The sequence below is a fragment of the Phascolarctos cinereus genome, unplaced genomic scaffold (assembly GCF_003287225.1).
Source record: "Phascolarctos cinereus isolate Bilbo 61053 unplaced genomic scaffold, phaCin_HiC Scaffold_2;HRSCAF=192, whole genome shotgun sequence".
NCBI classification, from domain to species: Eukaryota; Metazoa; Chordata; class Mammalia; order Diprotodontia; family Phascolarctidae; genus Phascolarctos; species Phascolarctos cinereus.
The window spans coordinates 42,260,864-42,282,053 of NW_027555625.1; the positions used below are offsets into that span (position 1 = coordinate 42,260,864).

Consider the following 21,190-nt stretch of genomic DNA (forward strand, 5'->3'; position numbering starts at 1 on the left):
GTTAGCACCTACTCTACTTTCAGGTAAGAAAAGCCCCAAAAGAACATATTTTCTCTGAACTAGATTCAGGACCCCTGAAAATATCCAAGACAAGATCACTGTCTATTCTTTAGCCACTACCACCACCGTCTTAGAGGTATATGAACTAAAATTCCCTACCAATCCCCTCCCAGTTATTAAAGAGGATTATCTTCAAAGCATTTACTTGATTTGTCACTGTCACTGAATATTTTCTGCCCAAATTGAAAACTGTGTGGTTAAAAGAAATATATACAATTTGATTATATGCAAAAAGTACCTGATGAAAATCTTTGCCGCTACTTTTACCATCGCCACTGAAATCCACATGAGAAAATAGGCAGCGTAATAAATGCCTATCTGCCTCCGGGCCGTGTCGATTCACAATCTGAAGAAACCAATGAACATGCCTTCGTTTAGAAGAGGAAAAAGAATACATTTCTTTGCTTAAAAACTCAAGTCACAAACAATTCCTAATCTACAATAAATTACCAATTATAGAAGAAGCTGAGTTGAAGGTCCTATTGACTTTATAAATAATGAAATCTATTTAAATCATTCAATTATCACTGACAAAAGGGGAAAAAGCTAATTAGGACACAACCTTAAAATCATTTTAATAAACAGGTATAGCACAATTACTCTAATCTTGAAGGTAAAGGAAACTTTAAACCAGCAACATTTCACATGGGCCATGTTTAAATAATATCATAATTTTTCTAAATCGGGCTAAATTAAATGCCTTCCCAACCCTGTAATCTGTCCTAACTTTTTTAATTGTCTACCTCAAAAAGGGAAGCAAATAGATTTCATAGTAGATACGAGTTCTGGGTCTGGAGTCAGGAAGACCTGAGATCAAATCCAGCCTCAGATACTTACTAGCTGTGCAACCCTGGGCAAGTCACTTAACCCTATTTGCCTCAGTTTTCTCGTCTATAAAATAAGGCGGAGAAGGAAATGGCAAACCACTTCAGTATCTTTGCCAAGAAAATCCTAAATGGGATCATGAGGAGTCAGGCTCAACTAAAAAACAATCAAACAAAAAACCTCAAGAAAGAAGCTATTGGTCCAAATATAGCAGTTTTAAATGAATTAAAAAGCATTTAAGCATTTACTATGTGCCAAACACTAAGCTGAGCACTTGGAGATACAAAGAGAAAAAAAGAAGCTCATGCTCTAAACTGGAAGAGACCACAAATTTTTAAAAAAGAAAAAAAAAAGGAAGTTTGGCTTCAGGGCCTTAAGGGTGCAGTGGTGAGGCCAATGTCAAGGCTGATACAAGTTGCATTTGTGAATCAGATGGCAGTGCCCAGGGTCTGGGCAGGGTAGAGAGAGGCATGGAAGATGGTAAGACCTGAAGAACCTCAGGTAGTCCTCCACTCCACTAGAAGGAAAAGAGTTGATTCCCAACTCATCTCAGCCATCTGAGAGGGCAAGTAGCCCTAACAGTCTATGAGTAGCTTTTTTTCTTTCTTCTTGGGGGGATGGGGGAGCACCCCTAGTGCCACTAGTACCTAGGCAGTTAAAAACATTGTTCCTAGAAGTTTTCAGCTATTCTACCCAAGTTCAGGGGAACACTGAACTTTAATATTCAGAAAGCTCCCGAGTCAACTACTATCAGGTTTGGAGAGAACAAGAGACTTATCTATTCCAAGAACTTAGACTGGAAGAAGATCAAAGGCAAGAGGAAACTTACCAACAGGACAAGCTGTGTGCATGCAAATTAGTTGTCATTCTCCCCTCTCCCCCCCCCACTCTGAAATGACTGCTGACCTTTACACTACATTCACCCTAACATTAAATGACTGTCTCATTTTAGTCTTCCCTCCAAAGAAATCCAGCCTAATATACAATGACAGGAGAGTAACCATCTAGCTCACATTCAACACATTAGAAATATTTCATATTATATATATTCATAAGTTTCTCATCTGTTAACCAGGACCAAACTATATTATAAAAATATCAAAAAAGGAAAATAACCTAGCAAATCTCTAAATCAATTCTAGAATTCCAATCTCCAAGGTCAACAAGTCACCAAGAGAATGCTGAACTACACACCTGTTTTTCCTGTCTTTCTACATCAAGGAAAATGATCTTGGGAAAACAAGAGAGTAGGCTATTTCTTCCCTTCTAACAACCAATTTACATTAATTGCTTCTAGTCTCCAAATAAACACTCCCATTATTTATTATAGAAAACGTAATGAAGTTAGATGTGAATTGTATGGTTCTGTAAAACATGGGAGCTAAAAATTCAAGTTCAACAAGTAAAGCCTGCACTATATTCAAGTTAGTTGTAAAGGCCAATAACAAAGGTTCTTTGATCACTTCATCTCCTCAGAAAGATCGGTTGGAGTCTCTCTGCCTTAAATAGGAAGAGCACTAGATTTCACCCAAGTTCTACCAACTACGCTGCATTTCAGGCTGAGACCCGGGAGAAATCTAAGCTTAAAATGGCCAAAGTCTCCCACTGCACGCGAGGCCATCTCCAGTCGTCCTGATCTATACTGCCACTGGACCCAGATGGCTCTGGAGGAGTGAGGCTGGTGACTCTGCACAGCCCTGCCTCACTTAACTTGCAGGTCAAGACATCACCTTCCTGATTTCATTGGTCCTCTTTAAAACCAAAGGACAAACAACAGCAGCATTTTTGTAACCCTAGGCAAGTCCCTTCACCTTGTCTGCCTCAGTTTCCTTATCTGTCAAATGAGCTGGAGAAGAAAATGGCAAACTACTCCAGTATCTTTGCCAAGAAAACCCCAAATGAGATCACACAGAGTCGGACTGTAATCTAAAAAACTACTAAACTACACACACACACACATATATTTCCTTCTACCTCTAAATCTACCGTCCTAGGAACTGAGACCCCCACTGACACTTATTAGTTGTGTCCTTGGCAAATTACTATTTCACTGTCTCATTTCCAAAAAGGGGAAATAACCGCACTATCAATATCAACCTCACTGTTATCATGAGCAAAGAGCGCACAATATGAGTTTGTAAATCATTACAATACTTTGGTATAAAAGAAAGGGAAAATATAATCACTGGTACAATAAGCAATCATATCTTCAAAGGAGATGTGCTATGTTCAAAGTTGAATAAATCACAAAAGGAAAGAAAAACTTTAATCTTACTGTTCATATATTAGCAGCTGAACCAGAAGCTTAGACTGGACAAAGACACCACTGATATTTCATTCACAGGTTTGAGAAATATTATACTACAAGGCCAGCAAAAACAAGCTGCTGAGAGTCATCTAGGTGATATATCGGTTAATGCTGACTTACAATCAGGAAAACCCAAGTTTGAAACCTGCCTTAGTAACTAACAAATCACTTAACTTCACTTCAGTCTCCTCTGCTGGTTCTTCATCTCTATCTCAGACCATGTATGCACCCCAAAGTTCTATTCTGGGACCGTTCTCTTTTCACTCTATATGATACCTCATTTGGTGATTTAATCAGCTCCTTCTCTAGGCAAACGATCCCCATATCTACACATCCAGCCTTGGTCTCCCTCCTAAGCTGTCTCTTGAACATCTCATACTGAACACCCTAATAAGCCTCTCAAATGTAATGTGTCCAAACCCTCCCAACTTATTTCTTGTTATTGACAAGAGTGTCACCATTTTCTCAGTCATCCAGATCATCAGCCTCAGTATCATATTCAATTTCTCACTCACTCTCACTCCACAAATCCAATTTGTTGCCAAATCTTGTCACTTTTACCTATACAACACCGTATGTGTGTATACAAAGCATTATACACATATATATTACAGATATATGTATTATACATACGCATACATTTCCCCTTCTCTCCACTCACATACCCATCACCCTAAGTTCAGGCCCTCACCACCTCTCACCTGGACTACTGCCGAAGTCTTCCAATTGGGTCCCTCTTTCTCAAGTTACTCCCCATTACAATCTATACTCATCTGGCTGCCAAAGTAATGTTCCTAAAGTTTAGGTGCGACTGTGTCATCCTCTACCCAATCAGGTCCTATGGCTCCCTATTACTTCCAGGACCAAATATCAAATTCTCTGCTTGGCATTTGCAGCTCTTTGTAACCTGGCCCCATCCTCTCCCTGCAGTCTTCTGCACCTTAGCGCTCTTGATGGCCTCTATGATCCCTTAACACTCCATCTGCCTTTGCACCTGGCTGACTCTCCAGCCTGGAGTGTTCTCCCTGCTCTCCTCCACCACTTCAGTCCCCCTACCTTCTTCAGGCCTTTTCCAGTGGTAGTCCCTTTCCCTGAGGGGAGGGACTTTGCTGCCTTCTCAGGATTTTCAACACTTAGGATCCTGGCTATGTCATAACCAGTGCTTACTGAATGACTGCTGACAACTCCTTCATTCATTATCCAAATGCACTACATCTACTTATAAACAAGTTACATTTACAGCTACTCTTAACAAGTGAATGAATTTAAGCAATTTATTCAAAGCTCCAAAAGGGGCAATTAAAAGTCAGATCAGAACTGATTACAAGTCGCTTGTTCATACTTCTACCAAGTATTTTCTTAACGTGATAATCGCTGAGTACTATGCTAGGGTGGATAAAAACATAAAAATAAAAAACCAACATGAAGATTGTCAAGGTATGATGAAGTTGAACAGATATCATCACGCAAAAGAAAATTTAATTTTTTAATGTTTACTACATGTGATAATATGTTCAAGCAAATTTTGGTTAAATTTTGCAAATAGGTTGCAACATATCATAAACTACTTCTTGCTAATCCCCTCAACAACTCGGCAGTTCCAAGGTCAATTCTTTTTTCTTTTTCTGGTGAGGCAATCAGGGTTAAGTGACTTGACCAAGGTCACTCAGCTAGTTAAGTGTCAAGTGTCTGAGGCCGGATTTGAACTCAGGTCCTCCTGACTCCAAAGCCAGAGCTCTATCCACTGCACCATAGCTGCCCCCAAGGCCAATTTTTAATAGCCAAAATGTTGGACACCTATTTCATAGTAGAAAGAGAACTGGCCTCACCAAGAAGAACTAGACTGAAGCCCCACCTCTAACACATACTGCCTTGTGTAACCCTGGACAAGTCACTTAAACAGAATGGTCTAGGCTAGTGGTGTCAAACTCAAATAGCAACAAAGTCACTAAATTCTATGTTACGTACCTGTGGGCCACAAATTATTGACTTGGAAAACCACATAGTAACATTCATAGTATTTTTATTTATTTTGGTAAATATTCTCTCTCACTGCCCCCTATTACATTTTAATCAGTTCCTGCTATTGCAGAGGAGGTAAAAATATGAATTGCTAAAGGGCATTTTATCACTTGGGGAGCACCCTTATATTAAAAAAATGACAGGTCCAATCCCTATCGCTAAATACAATCAGCAACTCTGCCCTAACATGAAAGTTACTATTCAATAAATGTGTATCAAAGAGTTTTGAGGGGCAGCTAGGTGGCGCAGTGGATAGAACACAGGCCCTGAAGTCAGGAGGACCTGAGTTCAAACCCTGCCTCAGACTAAACATTTGACATTTACTAACTGTGTGACGCTGGGCAAGTCACTTAACCCCATTGCCTAGCCAAAAAGAAAAAAAAAAAGAATTTGAGCAAAGTCCCTTAAATACTTTGGTTCATCTGGGATTACAGAAGTGATAATTTAGTTTACTAAAAGCACCTATAGAAATAAACTGGTTCAACCATTTTGGAGAGCAATTTGGAACTATGCCAAAAGGACTATAAAACCGTGCATACTCTCTGACCCCGAAATATTGCAAGGTCTGTGTCTGAAAGGGATCAAAGAAAAGGAAAAGGACCTAGTTGCACACAAATATTTATAGCAGCTCTTTTTGCGGTGCCAAAGAATTGGAAATTGAAAAGATGCCTATCAACTGAGGAATGGCTCAAAAAAAGTTATGGTATATGACTGCAATGGAATACTATTGTGCTATAAGAAATAACGAATTTCCTTCCAGAAAAACCTGGAAAGACTTACATGAACTGATGCAAAGTGAAGTGAGCAGAACCAAGAGAACATCATACACAGCGACAGCAATACCGTATAAGATCAATGTGAATGACTTAGCTATTCTGAGCAATACACAATGATCTAAGACAATTCTGAAGGACCCATAATGAAAAAATGCCTCCAGAGAAAAAACTGATGGGAGTCTGAATGCAGATCGAAGCATACTACTTTTCACTTCATTTTTTTCATGGGTTTTTTTTTTGGTCTGTGTTTCCTTTCACAACATGACTAATATGAAAATATGTTTTGCATGACTGCACATGTATAATCTACAATAACTGCTTGCCATCTCAAGGAGGGGGGAGGAAAGAAGAAATCTGAAACTCAAATTTTGTAAATGAAATGTTAAAATTATTTTTACATGTTAACTGAGAAAAAAAAAGTTTTTTTTTTTTAAAGAAATGGACTACAGTGGATAGAGCACCGGCCTTGGAGTCAGAAGGACCCGAGTTCAAATTCGGCCTCAGGACATAACACTCACTAGCTGTGTGACTCAGGGCAAGTCACTTAACCCCATTGCCTAACCAAAAAAAGAAATGGACTAGTTCATTCTAAAACTAGAAATCATTTGCAAATTTTAGGTACCTCCTAATCTCAGAATAGTAGGATGAAGACCATTAAATATAAACAAGTTTGGAGTTTTTAAAAACTTTAGTAGTTTTTATATCCTGGACATTTTACAAAAACAAATACAGATTTCAACAAGTTGTTAGGTACACACACACACACATTTAATGTTTAGTTTTTAAAGTCTGTATATGTGTGAGAGATATTTAAGCTGACCTTTTGATTTAATCAGTATAAGGATGCTTAGTATGGAAACTCCCTCCATTGATGCCTATTGAAAAAACATTGCTTAAAATAAAAGGCATTGTATAAAAACACATATAGACATATACCTAAGTTATGTGACAAGTAGAATCTGAACCCAAATCTCCTGAACTCCCAGTGCCAGCCCTCTCTCCTGCATGACATTCTTCCTCTTTAAGAAGACATTAGACTGAGCCTTTAAATATTACCCTACCCTCATCAAGGGGAGGGAGCAGTATATGGATCCTGGTGGTGTTATTTATAGGGATTGCATTTTGATAAGGTTGACTTATGTATAGAAAATATAGTACCCAAACATTCACAGGTAAGCTGCTAAACTGGAGATGATTTACTTCCTAATGACATGCATTTCAATTTTTGGAAAATAATTTTTAATAAACTACTGCTTTCTGCCATAGACACAAAATAAATCATTAATTTATATAAACACTCCTATCTAGTATAGATGTTCTAAAGAACTTTTTTTTTAAAGTTTAAAATTAGCTCTGAGGAAGTTTGGCTTTGAAAAACGTGAGGACTGTGTTATTCTAAACTCATTATTTTGCTAGAGCTTATTTACAATTTAATCTATTCAAAAAGAAAAAAAAAAGACTGCACTCCCAATCCTAAGAAACTCTTTCAGGCTTCCCACTAAGTTTTCCAGAGGGAGTTGATACAATAGGCTGAAGGCCTTCATCCTTTTCTTCCAACATTGGAAGGTTACTGATGGGGCACTCTGGCTGTCCACCTGTACCTCATTCTTGACCATTTTCTTTTCCTTTCATATTATCCTTGATAATATCTTTTACAAATGTTTTCCTGAGCTCCCCACTGCTTATACGGTTCACACCTACTTCTTCACCCTCAGTATGGATACTCACATTAACTCTTTTGAGGCAGTTGTATTCCATATCTCAATGCCATAGATCAAGTGGTTGACTGTCAGTATTTTTTAAAAAATAAAATAAAAATGGGTCTTCACTTTGTGAGAAGCTTGCTGTCAGTAAAGGAGCCTTGCAATTTTCCTAAGTTGATTCCCCTCCTTCTAATCAATAATGGACCCACCTTGTCCCTCTGTACCTTGTCTCAGATGTAGTGTGCAAGTTACCTGGGCCAAACAATAATTTTTGCTCTGATTTCACTATCTTGAAATGATGATCATGATGTCTGTATTTCTGACACTAGGCTTGAGAATAGCTTGAGCTTGATGGCATGAGACTAGAATGAATAGGTTTTCCCCACTTTTCCTCAATTTTGTTAGATGAATGTTGAATATCATGCAACAAACCAGCATTCACTGTTCTCTTTTGTGATGTGTTTTAATTCCGACTCCAAATTTTTGCATTTTTACTGCAAAAGTAGTGGCAGCTGTTAGCACACTTCAATGACATGGTGTTACACTGACTGTTGGTGGAGATAAGTCAAGTGTTTCAAGGATCATTCAAGCCCACAATGAAGCAGGATCAGTCACACCAAAGCACAAAGTGCAGTTGAAAATGAAACAAAATGTGCCAAGAACAAACTATTGTTGCAAAAAGCCTAATTAATCCTCAGAAAACAAGCAAGGCTCTTCAGAGGCCTCTGGCCTCTGCAGTTATTGTTACTGGTGCTTCTACAATGCAATGTAGCCTTATAGTAAGAAGAACCAAAGACTAGAATACTGATGATTGGAAAGAGTGATTTTTACTGATGAAATTCAGTTTTTCATTCAAGTTATGTCCTTAAGAACCAGGTATAATCAGGATATTACATACGTGTGTGTGTGTGTGTGTGTGTGTGTGTGTGTGTGTGTGTGTGTGTGTGTGGTTTGGGAGATTTTTTTTTTTTAACTTTCATTGGCATGGAAATCCTGTCCCTATTGAGGGAATGATAAACTCCAATAAATACACCAATACACTGTAAAACAGAATTGTTTCAGCCCAAATGGGAACCTCTCCAAAAGGAGTGAAATGTTGCAACATGATCTAGTCACAGGCAATAAATTGGTTAAGAAAGTTACCCAAGAGACAGAGCAAAGCTTCCTTCAATGGCCATGGAAACTTAACTTGTTTAAACACCAATGAAAACCTTATAGATTATATAATCAAGGCTAAACTTGGGGAAAATGGACTAGTCAAAGTATGCTTAATCTCAAATACGCTAAAAAGCAGTTTCATGATGAAAAATTAAAGAACATGTCAAAAATTTATTCAACTCAATGTCAAATATAAAATTCCAGCTTGGGACTGAGAGGACCTGAATGTTCTCTCAGATTTATTACCTGTGTGACTTCATGCAAGACACTTGACCTTTTCTGAGCCAATTTCCTCCTCTGCATGTAAGAAGAGGAGCTGAACCAGATATCTAAGATTCCTTTCTGCTTCACTTCTAAATCAAAGGATTACGGATTCACAACTAGAAGAGTTCAGGCCATCCAGTCCCACCCCTTCATTTTTCAGGGAAGGAAACTGGGATCTAGAGGTTCCCTACTCAAGGTCTTACAAGTAATGAGGGTCAGAGATAGGATATGAGGGACAGCTAGGTGGCGCAGTGGATAAAGCTCTGGCCCTGGAGTCAGGAGGACTTGAGTTCAAATCCGGACTCAGACATGTAACTCTCTGGGCAAGTCACTTAACCCCAACTGCCTCACCAAAAACAAACAGAGATGGGATATGAATTCAGGTCTACTGTCTCCACTCAGTGCTATTTTCTCTGTACAACGCTTCCCCCGAAATCTGTGAAAACCGTGAACAAAGACAGTATTCATAAATTGTTGTGGCTAGAACAACACGCATGCACGTATGCACGCACACGACATCCAGCCTTGAAGGAAACACAGTGCTGGCACAATTATGTCAAGTTAAAATCCTCACTGTCACCTGCTACTTTAGGTAAGCTTGGGAAGAGCATAACCTCCTCAGGACTCAATCTCACAGCTATAAAATGAAGCATCTGAACTAGATGTCCCCTTCCAGCTCCATTATCTACAGTGTCTCAGGGTCATACTCCACTGGCATAGCCTTTGCAAACCTAGGGGTAACTTCCAAAACACCAGGGGAATTATTTCACTAAAGACTCTCAGTGAATCCATGTATCATCCCTAACAAAATGCACTAAAGTCTCTCACGTTTTACTGTATATCCTTCATCACAAACAAGTAATATAGGCAATATCAGAATATGGATACATTCTTCTACCATTAACCATTCACTCTTACCCATATTAAGAATGAGCACTCCCTACCAGTTTCCATTTGCCTACAAGTTGGCTGAATTTGATTTTAACTGCTACAAGTACAAAGTGTTCAACATGATATACTTCCAGAAGTCTTCCATCCACCCTAAAAACTTATGTAGCAAGTAAAAGCAATCTGATGAAGAGGTTGGGGGGTCTGAATGAAGCTCTGGAAGAGGTGGCCAGGGCCTAGGGATACACATGTAAAATTATTCCTGGAAAAAGGAACCCAGTTCAAAACTGTTAGTGGGGTTTCTATTTATCAAGGATCATTCAGAGACTTTCAAATGGTTTAGAAAGAGTGTATCATTCTTTTGTTCTCTTAATCACTTAAACCACTTGCCTTGGCAGAAAAACAACTGTTATCTCATTTATCCTTAACCCATTTCTTCCTACCATCCTCATGGGACACCAGAGTATACAGCTCTTTAGGATGCCATGCTACAGGTTTATTGGTGAAGTTAATCAACAGACTAATAGACCACAGAACTCTTTCAGATTCAGTTCCTAAATGACTGCCAAAAATTATACACTGGTCTTTACTGGACAATTATCTGACAATAAAGCTTAGGTGTTACTTCTTTTTATGCTCTCCCCCACCCAAGTGAATGTCAAATGCCATCTCGGGATCACTGTGACCAATTCCACAATAAAATCCAAAAGCAACAAAAATAAACGAATGAATGAATGGATAAATAAATAAGTGAATGAGTGAATAAATAAATAAAATGAATAAATAAATGGAATAAAGTCCAAAGGCAAGAAAAGCCAAATTGATAAGACACTTTCTTCTGCATCGAATGAATGAAAGAAAAAATATTTATTAAATGATTATTACGTGCCAAGCTCTACGCTAAACACTGATGAAAGCAGCTTAGATTTTAATAGGGGAAGACAATACACACAGAAGTAGTAACCAGAAGTGGTGTTTTGTTAGTCAGTAAACATTTAATAATCACCTACTGTGTGCCACATATCATGCTAGGTGCTAGGGATACAAAGAAAGGCACAAAGGGATTGTTGTCAAGCACAAGATCTAATGGGGGAAACAACACAAAAACAACTATATGCAAACAAGCTATATACAGGATAAATTGGAGATAATCAAGAACGGGAAGGCATTAATATTAAGGGAGATTGGGAAAGTCTCCCTGGCAAAAGGCTGGATTTTTAGACACTAGGAAACAGAAATAAGAGGGAGAGAATTCCAGGTATGGAAGACAGCCAGTGAAAATGTCCATTAATCAGAAGGCATGGGTATGTTGTTCAAATAACAAGAGACCAAGTGTCACTGGACTGCAGAAGGTGTAGGTGTTGGGTGGGGAAGAGAGAGGAGAAAGATGTAAGAAGGCTGGAAAGGTAGGGACTGGGGCAGATTATGAAGGGCTTTGAATTCCAGATATTTTATTTGATCCTGGGTAATGGAAAACCAGCCACTGGAGTTCACTTTTGGAAGGGGGGGGGATATAACATGATCAGACCTCCACTTTAGGAATATCACTGACAGCGGAGTGCAGGACAGACATGGGGAGAGACTTGAGGCAAGCAGACCTACCAGCAGCTACCACAATAGTCCAGCTGTGAGGTGAACCAGAATAGGGGCAATGTCAGAGGAAAGAAAAGGACATATAAGAGAGATGCCAGGAAGGTAAAATCAACGGGCCTTGGCAACAGATTGGGTATGGGAGTGGAGGTAGGGGAGAGTAAAGGATGACACCTAGGCTGTGAGCCTGGCTGACTGGGAGGATGGTGGTACTCAACAGTATGGGGAAGTTAGGAAGAAGGAAAGATTTTAAGAGAAACCTAATGAGATCCGTTCTGGATGAGGAAGTTAGAAGGAATTGTGTCTTGTTAGTTTTTAATCTCTGCCTAGTGTTGTCTGTCTCTCTCTTCAGGTTCCTTTTGAAATAATATTCCCTTTAAGGTCAACAAAGTATTTTCCTCAAAACAACCCTGTCAGGTTGAGTAGTATTGACCTATTTTACAAATGAGGAAAAATAGACTAAAGAGATAAAAAAAAAAACCAAACCCTGAAAGACAACTGTATAAGCAAAACACTGACAGCATGAGCTATACCATTTATTTTCTGTGCAACTGACTGGCAGCTGGGGTACCAAGTGGTAGTTTGGGAAGAGTTGCTCTACCACTAAACAGACAAAAAGCCACAATAACTGTCATCAAACCACGCACTTCAACTTTCACCGACAGTCTTCCTGCCTCCACCACACTTTCTAGGATGGAGGGCACACTTCAATGACTTTTCCTAACCCCGAGAAGGTGGTAAGATAAGACACACATGAACACTGAGACTAAGACAGACCAGAAAAGCTACAACAAAACAGAGAATTAACAAAGCCAAGGAAAATCAGAAGCACTAAAGCTCAAAACAAACTGAGGCTGGCAAAGGAGCATTAACAAGTTTTAAGAGCTATCTTGTTCAGAGCAGACAGCACAATTAAAAGAGATGAGAATACAGGCACAAGTACTCAAATGCTCAACCCTTACTCTGGTATGGGAAGAACACAACAAAAATGGCTCATCAGCAGATGACCTTCCAGACTACCTCACTACGTATAAGAGAGCATCCAGTTGTCCTTAATGAATTCACATCATGAAGCCCTGACTACAGTATCCCAGAGAACTGAACATGACCGCTGGGTCCTTGTCCTGGACCTCTAAAAGACCATGTAGAGGTGCCACAGAACTAGCGAAATATGAAAAACTGGGTCTGTGAACTAGATTGGTAACCATGACTTCAATTCATGAAATAAGTCTAGCACATATAAAAGTGATGACTAGCGAACATCAAAAAAGGAAGAAATGATGGCAGAGTCAAGAAAAGGTTATGTCAAACTAACTTCATTTCCTTTTTTAATAAGGTACTTGATAGGTAAACCAAAAGTACCCTGTAGGTAAATGACTGTAAGTGTAGAACTAGAAGGAACCTCAGGTCATCTAGTCCAATAACCTCATTTTACAGATGGGTAAACTGAGTCTCAGAAAGGTAAAGATTTGTTTGATGTCACAGCTAATAATCAGGAAAACTAGTACCTGAACCCTACAGTTCTAGCCATCCTTCTACTCTAGCACGCTGAGCTGCCTAGATTCAAACAAAGCATTTAACACAGTTTTTCATCTTTCTTCAGGACTAGCAGAAGAAGGTAAATTTGGAACTGGCTGAATAGCCAGACCCAAAGAATAGACATCAATACTAGCTTATTACTATTAAGTAATAGCTCAATGTCAACTTGCATAAAGGCATGGATGGTTATATGCTTCTCAAAATCACAGAGGACACCAGAAGGGATGATTTATTTCTATAATACTATGACTTGTAAAAGCACCTTCCTCACAATTATGCGAGGTAAGAGATATATCAAATATTAATAACTTTTATAGGCTGTAAGATTAAATAATCTGTTCATGATCACATAAGCTAGTAAGCAACAAGGGCAGGATTTGAACCTAGATCCTCCAACTTCAAAACTGTCCCCTCTACCCTAATGCCTCACATATTCAATGACAGAACCCAGGAAACTCATGCTAGAATTAAAATACTGGCCTGAATAAAATTTAATAGGAATAAAAAAGCCTTACATTTGCTTTCAAAATAAGAAATAAACTTCACAAGTACAAAATGGAGATGGTCTAGCTAGACAGACATCAGCTCATCTGAAAAATAGGGATTTTAGTCAACTACCAGCTCAAAATGAACCAAAAATTCCAAATACTGTCTTTGTCTACATGGCAAGAGGCATAAGGCACAAAATTACAGAAAGCCACATCTCACCATCCATCGATCTGTGGTAAGACCAGATGTCAGGAAGGCATTATTAAGCTAGAAAGGATCGAGAAGAAGTTAAAAAAGATGGTAAAGGGCCTTGTGATCATACACCATCAAATTCTGTTGAAAGGCCTGTGGATACTGAATTGAAGAAGACTCCCCGGGGGATGCGAAAGCCATCCAGAAGAAGGGCTGCCAAGGGGTGGTGGGTTCTCCTTCCTTGGAGAACTTCCAGCAGAGGCTAGATGACCACGTGGGTATGTTATAATGGGGATTTCTTTTCATATAGATGGTTTGAGCTAATGATTATGCTCTGCTTGGCCACAGAGCTAAATCAGGAACAATAAATAACTTACTTTTTTTTTTTGTGAGGCATTTGGGGTTAAGTGACTTGCCCAGAGTCACACAGCTAGTAAATGTTATGTGTCTGAGGCCGCATTTGAACTCAGGTCCTCCTGAATCCAGGGCTGGTGCTCTATCCACTGAGCCACCTAGCTGCCCCAATAAATAACTTACAAAGAGGTAGACTGAGGTTTAATATTAAAAAAAAATTAGTAACAAATACAATGGTCCCAAATAGCGTGCGAGCGCGCGCGCACACACACACACACACACACACACACACACAGTGTCTCGCAGCAAAGGCTTGGTATCACTGATCTGATAAGACATAGAGGCAATGCTTATTCAAGTACAGGCTGGACTAAATTCCAACTCTGCAATATTGTGGTTCTGTGAAATGCCATGCCTTTCTAAGTATATCTTAATAGGCTCTGAAGGTATCACTATATTACAGGACAGTTTAATTATTATGGATATTTATTATGAAAACTCCAAGTCACGTAACCAAAAGATGAAGAAAAATGAGCCAGCACCCACTGAACATATTAAGGCAGGAAAGTTTCAGGAAGATTTCCAATAAAAAATATTTTGGCACTCAAAGAATATTTCATTTGTCACTTACTTGGAATAACCACATCCCCTAATACCAGACATACACAGGATCAAGAAAATATAGCTATAATCTGCTCAGCTACCATAAGAAAAATTTAGTTGCAAACAGAACACGTTGAAAATACTTTCATTAGCAGAACTGTATAGGTATCATTCAAAGAAAAGGCCACAAAAATCAAAATGAGCTCTAATGCTAGTCAGATTAGCAAAATCTGCAATTCACTTCACCTTTATCTGCTTGCTACATCCATAAGGTTCAAAACAGGATATTCATACAAATGTCACTTATAGTGTAATTTATTCTGTGATTAAATGCAGTAATACAGAAAACGTAGTGCTACATACAGGTATAGTGACTAATCCTAATTCTAGGAACTAATATAGTTCAACAACTTTTTTTCAATTTTATTGCTTTAGCTAGAAACAACCCCATCATATATAATGCCAAAGAGCAAAATGATTCTGGCAGCCAAAATAACTACCCAAACCCAAAAGCTCTTGCACTTTTGTCTATAATAATTACATAACAAACATAAAATAGAAATTGTCATCTCAAGATTTTTAAATTCAGAATAAGGCAAATTCAAAAGTCTTAAGTTAGAAAACAAGTTTCAGAAGATGTATACCTGAAGAAAACGATTATGTGTACATCTTGGGACATGGAGAGAACTCCCTTAAAAATAATTTATGATTTAACATCCACTAAGAGTACTACCAAGTAAATTGCTATTAAAATCAAAGTTAATAGACTGGCCCTTGAAACCAAAAGGAGATTCAATCACTGAATTTCAGTCTGAATTGTAAGCAGCAAACTAGGAAAAAAGTTGGCAGTGGTACCCTACAACACATAAGAACAGTGAGGTAAGCAGACACAAAGAGCTTTTCAGCTTCCCCCTCATTTGTCAAATGGCACAATCTCCTGTGGATTTACTCACATGCTGTATTTCCTGCTGGCTGGCTCGGTAGTTTTTCTTGGTTAAATTGTCCACCAGGTAGCTGATTTGAGACAAGGCCAGCGAGAGCGAGTCAAGATTCATTGCTGGTTGGGGCGGAAGCAGGCGGCCGAGCCCGGCGCAAAATCACCATTATTCCCCTTTAGTCACCTCAGAGACAGGTTAATTCTTTCTTGTAATTAGCCTATATCTGATTTCTGTAGAATTTCTTCAGTTCTTCTTTACCAAGGATCTTATTCTGTTCTGAAACATGGCACCTGAAACAGATTCAAAATTCCAAATGACTTAATTTTTTAGAAATAAAAGTAGCCCACAAAAAAAATCTTTTAAAAAATTGAGTACACTTTACTTCTCTGGCCAGCTTCTCAAAAGCAAGCTACCAAGCTGTTTCCCCAGACCCCTTTCCAGCTCCAGAATCAGGATCACATTGCTCCTCCTAAGGATATGTCAATCTACTACCCTGTGACTCCATTCAACATCCCTGTAAACTTAATCAAAATGCCTTTCCCCTGGGTACCACTTCCCTATATGTGTAGAATCCCTCTCTTAAAACTTAAGCTCTGTAAGTGTAGAAAAGGTTTTCCTTTATACACGTATCTTTATCCCCTGTTCTATATCTAGCCACTGGACCCAGATAGCTCCAGAGGAGAGTGAGGCTGGTGACTTTGCACAGCCCTCCCTCACTTAAACCCAATTCATTTGCTGTCATGGCATCACCTCCCAGATGTCATGATCCTCTTCCTGAATGAAGGACCAATAACAACAATATCACATGTACTGTGCTCGACACTTAAATGCTATTTAAATTCACACATCTAGATAAAAGATAACAAAGATGGGACAGGTACAAGGAAAAAAAATTAGAAATGAAACCAGATTAGCTTTTCTTTTCAAATCCTGATAAAAAGGATTTCTGCAGAATGATAGTCTGGCATGGTTTTCTAGCATTAAGCACTTTGGACTCAGCTGAGACATAAGCAATTTGAAATATCATTGAATAATGGTAATAATTCCAGTGCTCTACCAAACAATGCCCTACCATTCACCAAGATTATTGTTTTCCATGATGTTAACAAGTTAACTCATTTTTGTTACAATTTACACATAATAGGAAAACATTTATTCTAATCTGTTAGAGGTAAAAAAAAAAAGAGACCCATTTATTCCACTTTTACTTAAACCTCTTTTCAACCTTGCAAAGCAAAGAATATATAATCTAATGTACTTGGCTACCAAAGCATTTCCTGAGAGTCAGATTGTTCTGATTGTTGTTTCCTTTAAAGTCGCATGTAGGACAGTAGAATCACATTCCTTCTAACCGTATAGAAGCTATTCAGTAGAACAGAGCAGAACAGCTAAACTCAAAGGAAACTCATCAGTTTAATGCCAGCATCCTGAAGCATCACAGAAAGTGCCCTGTACAGAGCTGCCCAAGTTCTAGGAGAATTCACTAGCCACCCATTTCCTCGGCTCCCACAGTACTCGGCACGTCTTTATTGCTTTTGTTTTACACACTACTTTATACAACTAGCTCAAAGACTAAAAGGTAGAATCCAGTCTTAATGACTTTGATGGGGGCAGTCTCATCCAGTGCTGACTCAGAAATGCAGACAATGAAGCAGAGTGCACAACTGAGTTTCAGACTTAGCTCTCCATCACTAATGAACAGTTTAACCTTGGACAAGTCACTTGCACACTCTAGGCCTCAATTTCCTTATCTATAAAATGAAAAGTTGGGAGGGAGTAGAGGATTAGCTAAAAAAAAATCCCTACAAACTAATTCTGAAGAATCCCCAAGCTTCATAATAGAAGCTTACTGCTGCATTAGAAAGAGTACATTGTTCAGTAGACACAAAGCAAATGTTTGTTTACACAGAGTAAAGGGTGGAAACTGGGGGGGGGGGGATGGATATGCACAAGGATAAATGCAGGGTGGTGTACAAAGCATTGCTGCCTAAGAGAATAAATACTCCAACTGTTTCTAGCTACCTCTAAACTGGAATGCAATAAGACATCCTAATATAAAAATATCAGTATTGTTAAGTTAGCAATACCAAGACAGGCCGTGCTCAGAAATTGGTTTTAGACCCATTGTGAAACTTCAAAGACATAACTCTAGAAACGTTACATACGAAACGTTAAAGACGTATCTCTAAGGGGCAGCTAGGTGGCGCAGTGGAGAGAGCACCAGCCCTGAAGTCAGGAGGACCTGAGTTCAAATCGGCCTCAGACACTTCATGCGTACTAGCTGTGTGACCCTGGGCAAGTCACTTAACCCCAACTGCCTTTAAAAAAAAAGGCATATCTCTGGAAACCTTAAATTCTCAGAGCAGTTCACAAAAGTCTGGATAAAGCATTGTACCAGTAAAACTTAACTACTGTGTGGTACAATGTTTCTATGGGAAATTACATTCGGAACTTCATATCAGATTATTTTAAATAAGTAGAGAAGAGGAAATGTATTTCAGATTCCTGAATTCACAAGGATATGAACAGAAAACCAACGTGCACTATAGTATGCTTTGTAAATTGCCACATCTAAATGAAGATAGGCTTATGGCAGCAGCTCAAAGTAATCTAGGGTCTATATTGTCTAGAAGGGATCTATTTTTTGGAGCAGAGATGGCCCATGAAATTTCAAACTAATAATACATCAAGCTTCAAGCCACTTCAAAGCAAAGACTATGATAGGCCAAAGAAACCACCTGGCCAAGATTCCCCGCAGAGTTCAACATTACTAAAATCAGATCTTTCCCAGCCAAACAATATCTTGCCATCTCCTACAAGTTAAAATGGTCTTGGGCTCCCCAGCTCTCTCTAATATACCTCTCAATTCTCCTACAAAATAATTCACAGCGCTAGGAAACTGCTTTGATAGTTTATCTACAGATAAGAAGTATTCTTACAAAAGAGGTTTTTAAATCACCAGTTCAAGATTTTGAACGAAATGTCATTTTCTTAAGACATCCACTCTACAGGTATTAAAATAAAATTGTTGTATAAAGGAATACCATGCCAAAGGAAAGATACTCAGTATTTTCATTACTAAATGGAGACTCATGAAACTCATTATATAGATTTTCTCCTTCAATATAATTCACTGGATCCAAAACACAGCCTTGTAAAATGAGACAAGGAAACAGATTCCTTATATTGAAACAGACTCATCCTAATTTTTGCAACTCAATTACGTACAAGGTACTAAGGCATGCACCCTGTCCTCAGTGAGCTCACAATCTAGTAGTAAATGTAAGCCATATCCACAAATAAATATCCCATAGAATGGAGAGTATGAGAAAGATAAAAGTGCTAGCTCAGATGAGGACGCTGAGGCAAACAGGATTAAAAGTGACTTGCCCCGGGTCACACACACAGCGTCTCAGGCCAGATCTGAACTCAGGAAGGACGAGTCTTCCTGACTGCAGGCCCATCACTCTAGTCACTGTGCCACCTAACTATCCCTATGTTATGCTGGCAAAGCTCTTTTTCGCTATTATTCAATTTAATTCAAAGAGCACGTATTAAGCACCCGCACTGTACCAAGGGAAATGCAGAGTTTTGATAAGACAATCTACAACCTAATGAAGCTTAGTCTAACAGAAAATGACATATACAACCATAATTCATAAATGTATTAGGAAGTTGGCTTCAGGTCGACACGGACCTTGAATGAACTTTCTACTTGTTAAGCAAAAAGGAACCGCTGAAGATATTTCGGCAGAACAACTAGAAATTACATTTGGAAGGTTAGTACAATGGGGGCGTGAGGAAGAAATTAGCTGGGGAAGAGGCAGGAAGACCTGTTAAGAAGCCGAGTACAGGAAAGGAAGGGACTAAGAGTGGGAATAGAGAAAAAGATGGGACAAATAATAGAGAGAGAACAGAATGAAAAGAAATAAAACCCACGCTGGTCATGAAAAGGATCACATCAAAGTTTTAAACACAAGAAAATGAGTGAACGGTCCTGTCAGTAACAGTAATAGTGAGGTTAAGAGTATGAATAGTGTGGTAAGTTTGGTAGGACATTTGGACATTCAAGTATTTATGCTACATAGGCAGTTGGATAAATCTATCCGGAGCTCAGAAAAGAAGTTAGGCTGAAGATAAAAGTTTTAGCAATCAACTGTATACAAATTATAAATAAACTATGGGAGCTACTGACATGATTAATGGAAAAAATACAGATGAGAAGACCAACGGAATAAAAAGCTTAAAAAAGATGAGAAGTGGATTAGAGATAGGAGGAAAACCAAAAGGATGATGTGTTTGAAGCCAAGAAGAGAGGAGACTGTTCAGAGAAGGGGATAATTAACAGTGTCAAAAGCTACAGAGAAATCAGGAAGAAATCTGAAGAATCATTAGATTTAGGGATTAGGAATTCACTGGTGATATCTGAGATAGTTTCAGCATATGATAGGGGCAGGGAAGCCAACTAGCAACAAAAGTAGGTAGGCGTGACACTGAAATCATCAGGCAGAGAGTTTTTCAAGAAGCTTTACCTATTTTTTTAAAAAATCCTCTTACTCAGCCACCCAGGCTGTACAGGCACTAGAAACAATAATAAATAACCCTTTTAAGACACTGACGGCTATCATTCAACTTGAACATGAAGGTTTCGGAACTGATTTGATATAGGATCACCTGAAAATGTGTCTGCTTTTCAACAAGAACACCCAAGCCAATGAATCCTATTTGCATAAATAAAATTTACATCACACCAAACTAAAATACGTCAGTGAAATGCTCAACATGCCTGAACAGACTACATGTTTTATTAAAGGGACAGCTGGCAAACTGCATCTGAGGACTTCCCAACCTATACTTACATGCCCTCAACATAAGAATGGATGTAACCTCTGAAAAAGGCAACTAGATGGCACAGTGGATAGAGCTTAACTCCAGGACCCACGTTTTAGCCACTGCACCACCTAGCTGGAATCAGGAAGAATCAAGCTCAAATCTGACCTCAGATACTAACTAGCTGTGTGACCTTGGGCAAGTCACTTTTCCTCACCTGTAAAATGAGCTGGAGAAGGAAATGGCAAACTACTCCAGTGTCTTTGCCAAGAAAACCCTGAGGTCACAAAGAGCCAGAAATGACTGAAATGACTGACTAAACCTCTGAAAAATATTTCCTTAACCAGAAGCAACAATTACATTAGTTAGGTAAAAGGGACTATACATATCTCTAGTTCATTACAACAGTTAACAGTTACAGCAGGTTGTGTTTGCTCTCTTGGTTAGGCCAAAATCTAGTTGGTCTTACACCTATATTTTAACTCTCTTCCTACCCTGCTCCCCACATACACACACACACACACAAATCACCTGTAGCCTAAATGTCCGGGCTATTTTCTGAATTTCGCTCACAAGCTTCATTTACAACTCATTAGGGTACATATCGCTCATAAAGTTCTAATTCTCACAAATCACATGTGCTAATAAGAA

The 21,190-nt window shown here is 38.8% G+C and overlaps 1 protein-coding gene across 9 annotated transcripts in view; it reads right to left on the reverse strand.

Moving 5' to 3' along the window:
• CNOT1 (CCR4-NOT transcription complex subunit 1) overlaps positions 1-21,190 on the reverse strand; it is a 96,874-nt gene that overhangs the window by 65,508 nt on the left and 10,176 nt on the right. For all 9 annotated transcript variants that reach the window (XM_078149342.1, XM_020963517.2, XM_020963512.2 and 6 more), the window contains exons 2-3: positions 15,725-15,999; positions 299-406 (exon numbers count right to left, since the gene is read on the reverse strand). In XM_078149342.1, coding sequence (XP_078005468.1) covers positions 299-406; positions 15,725-15,826 — 210 coding nt within the window. In that variant the 5' untranslated portion in view covers positions 15,827-15,999. The remainder of the gene's footprint in view (positions 1-298; positions 407-15,724; positions 16,000-21,190) is intronic.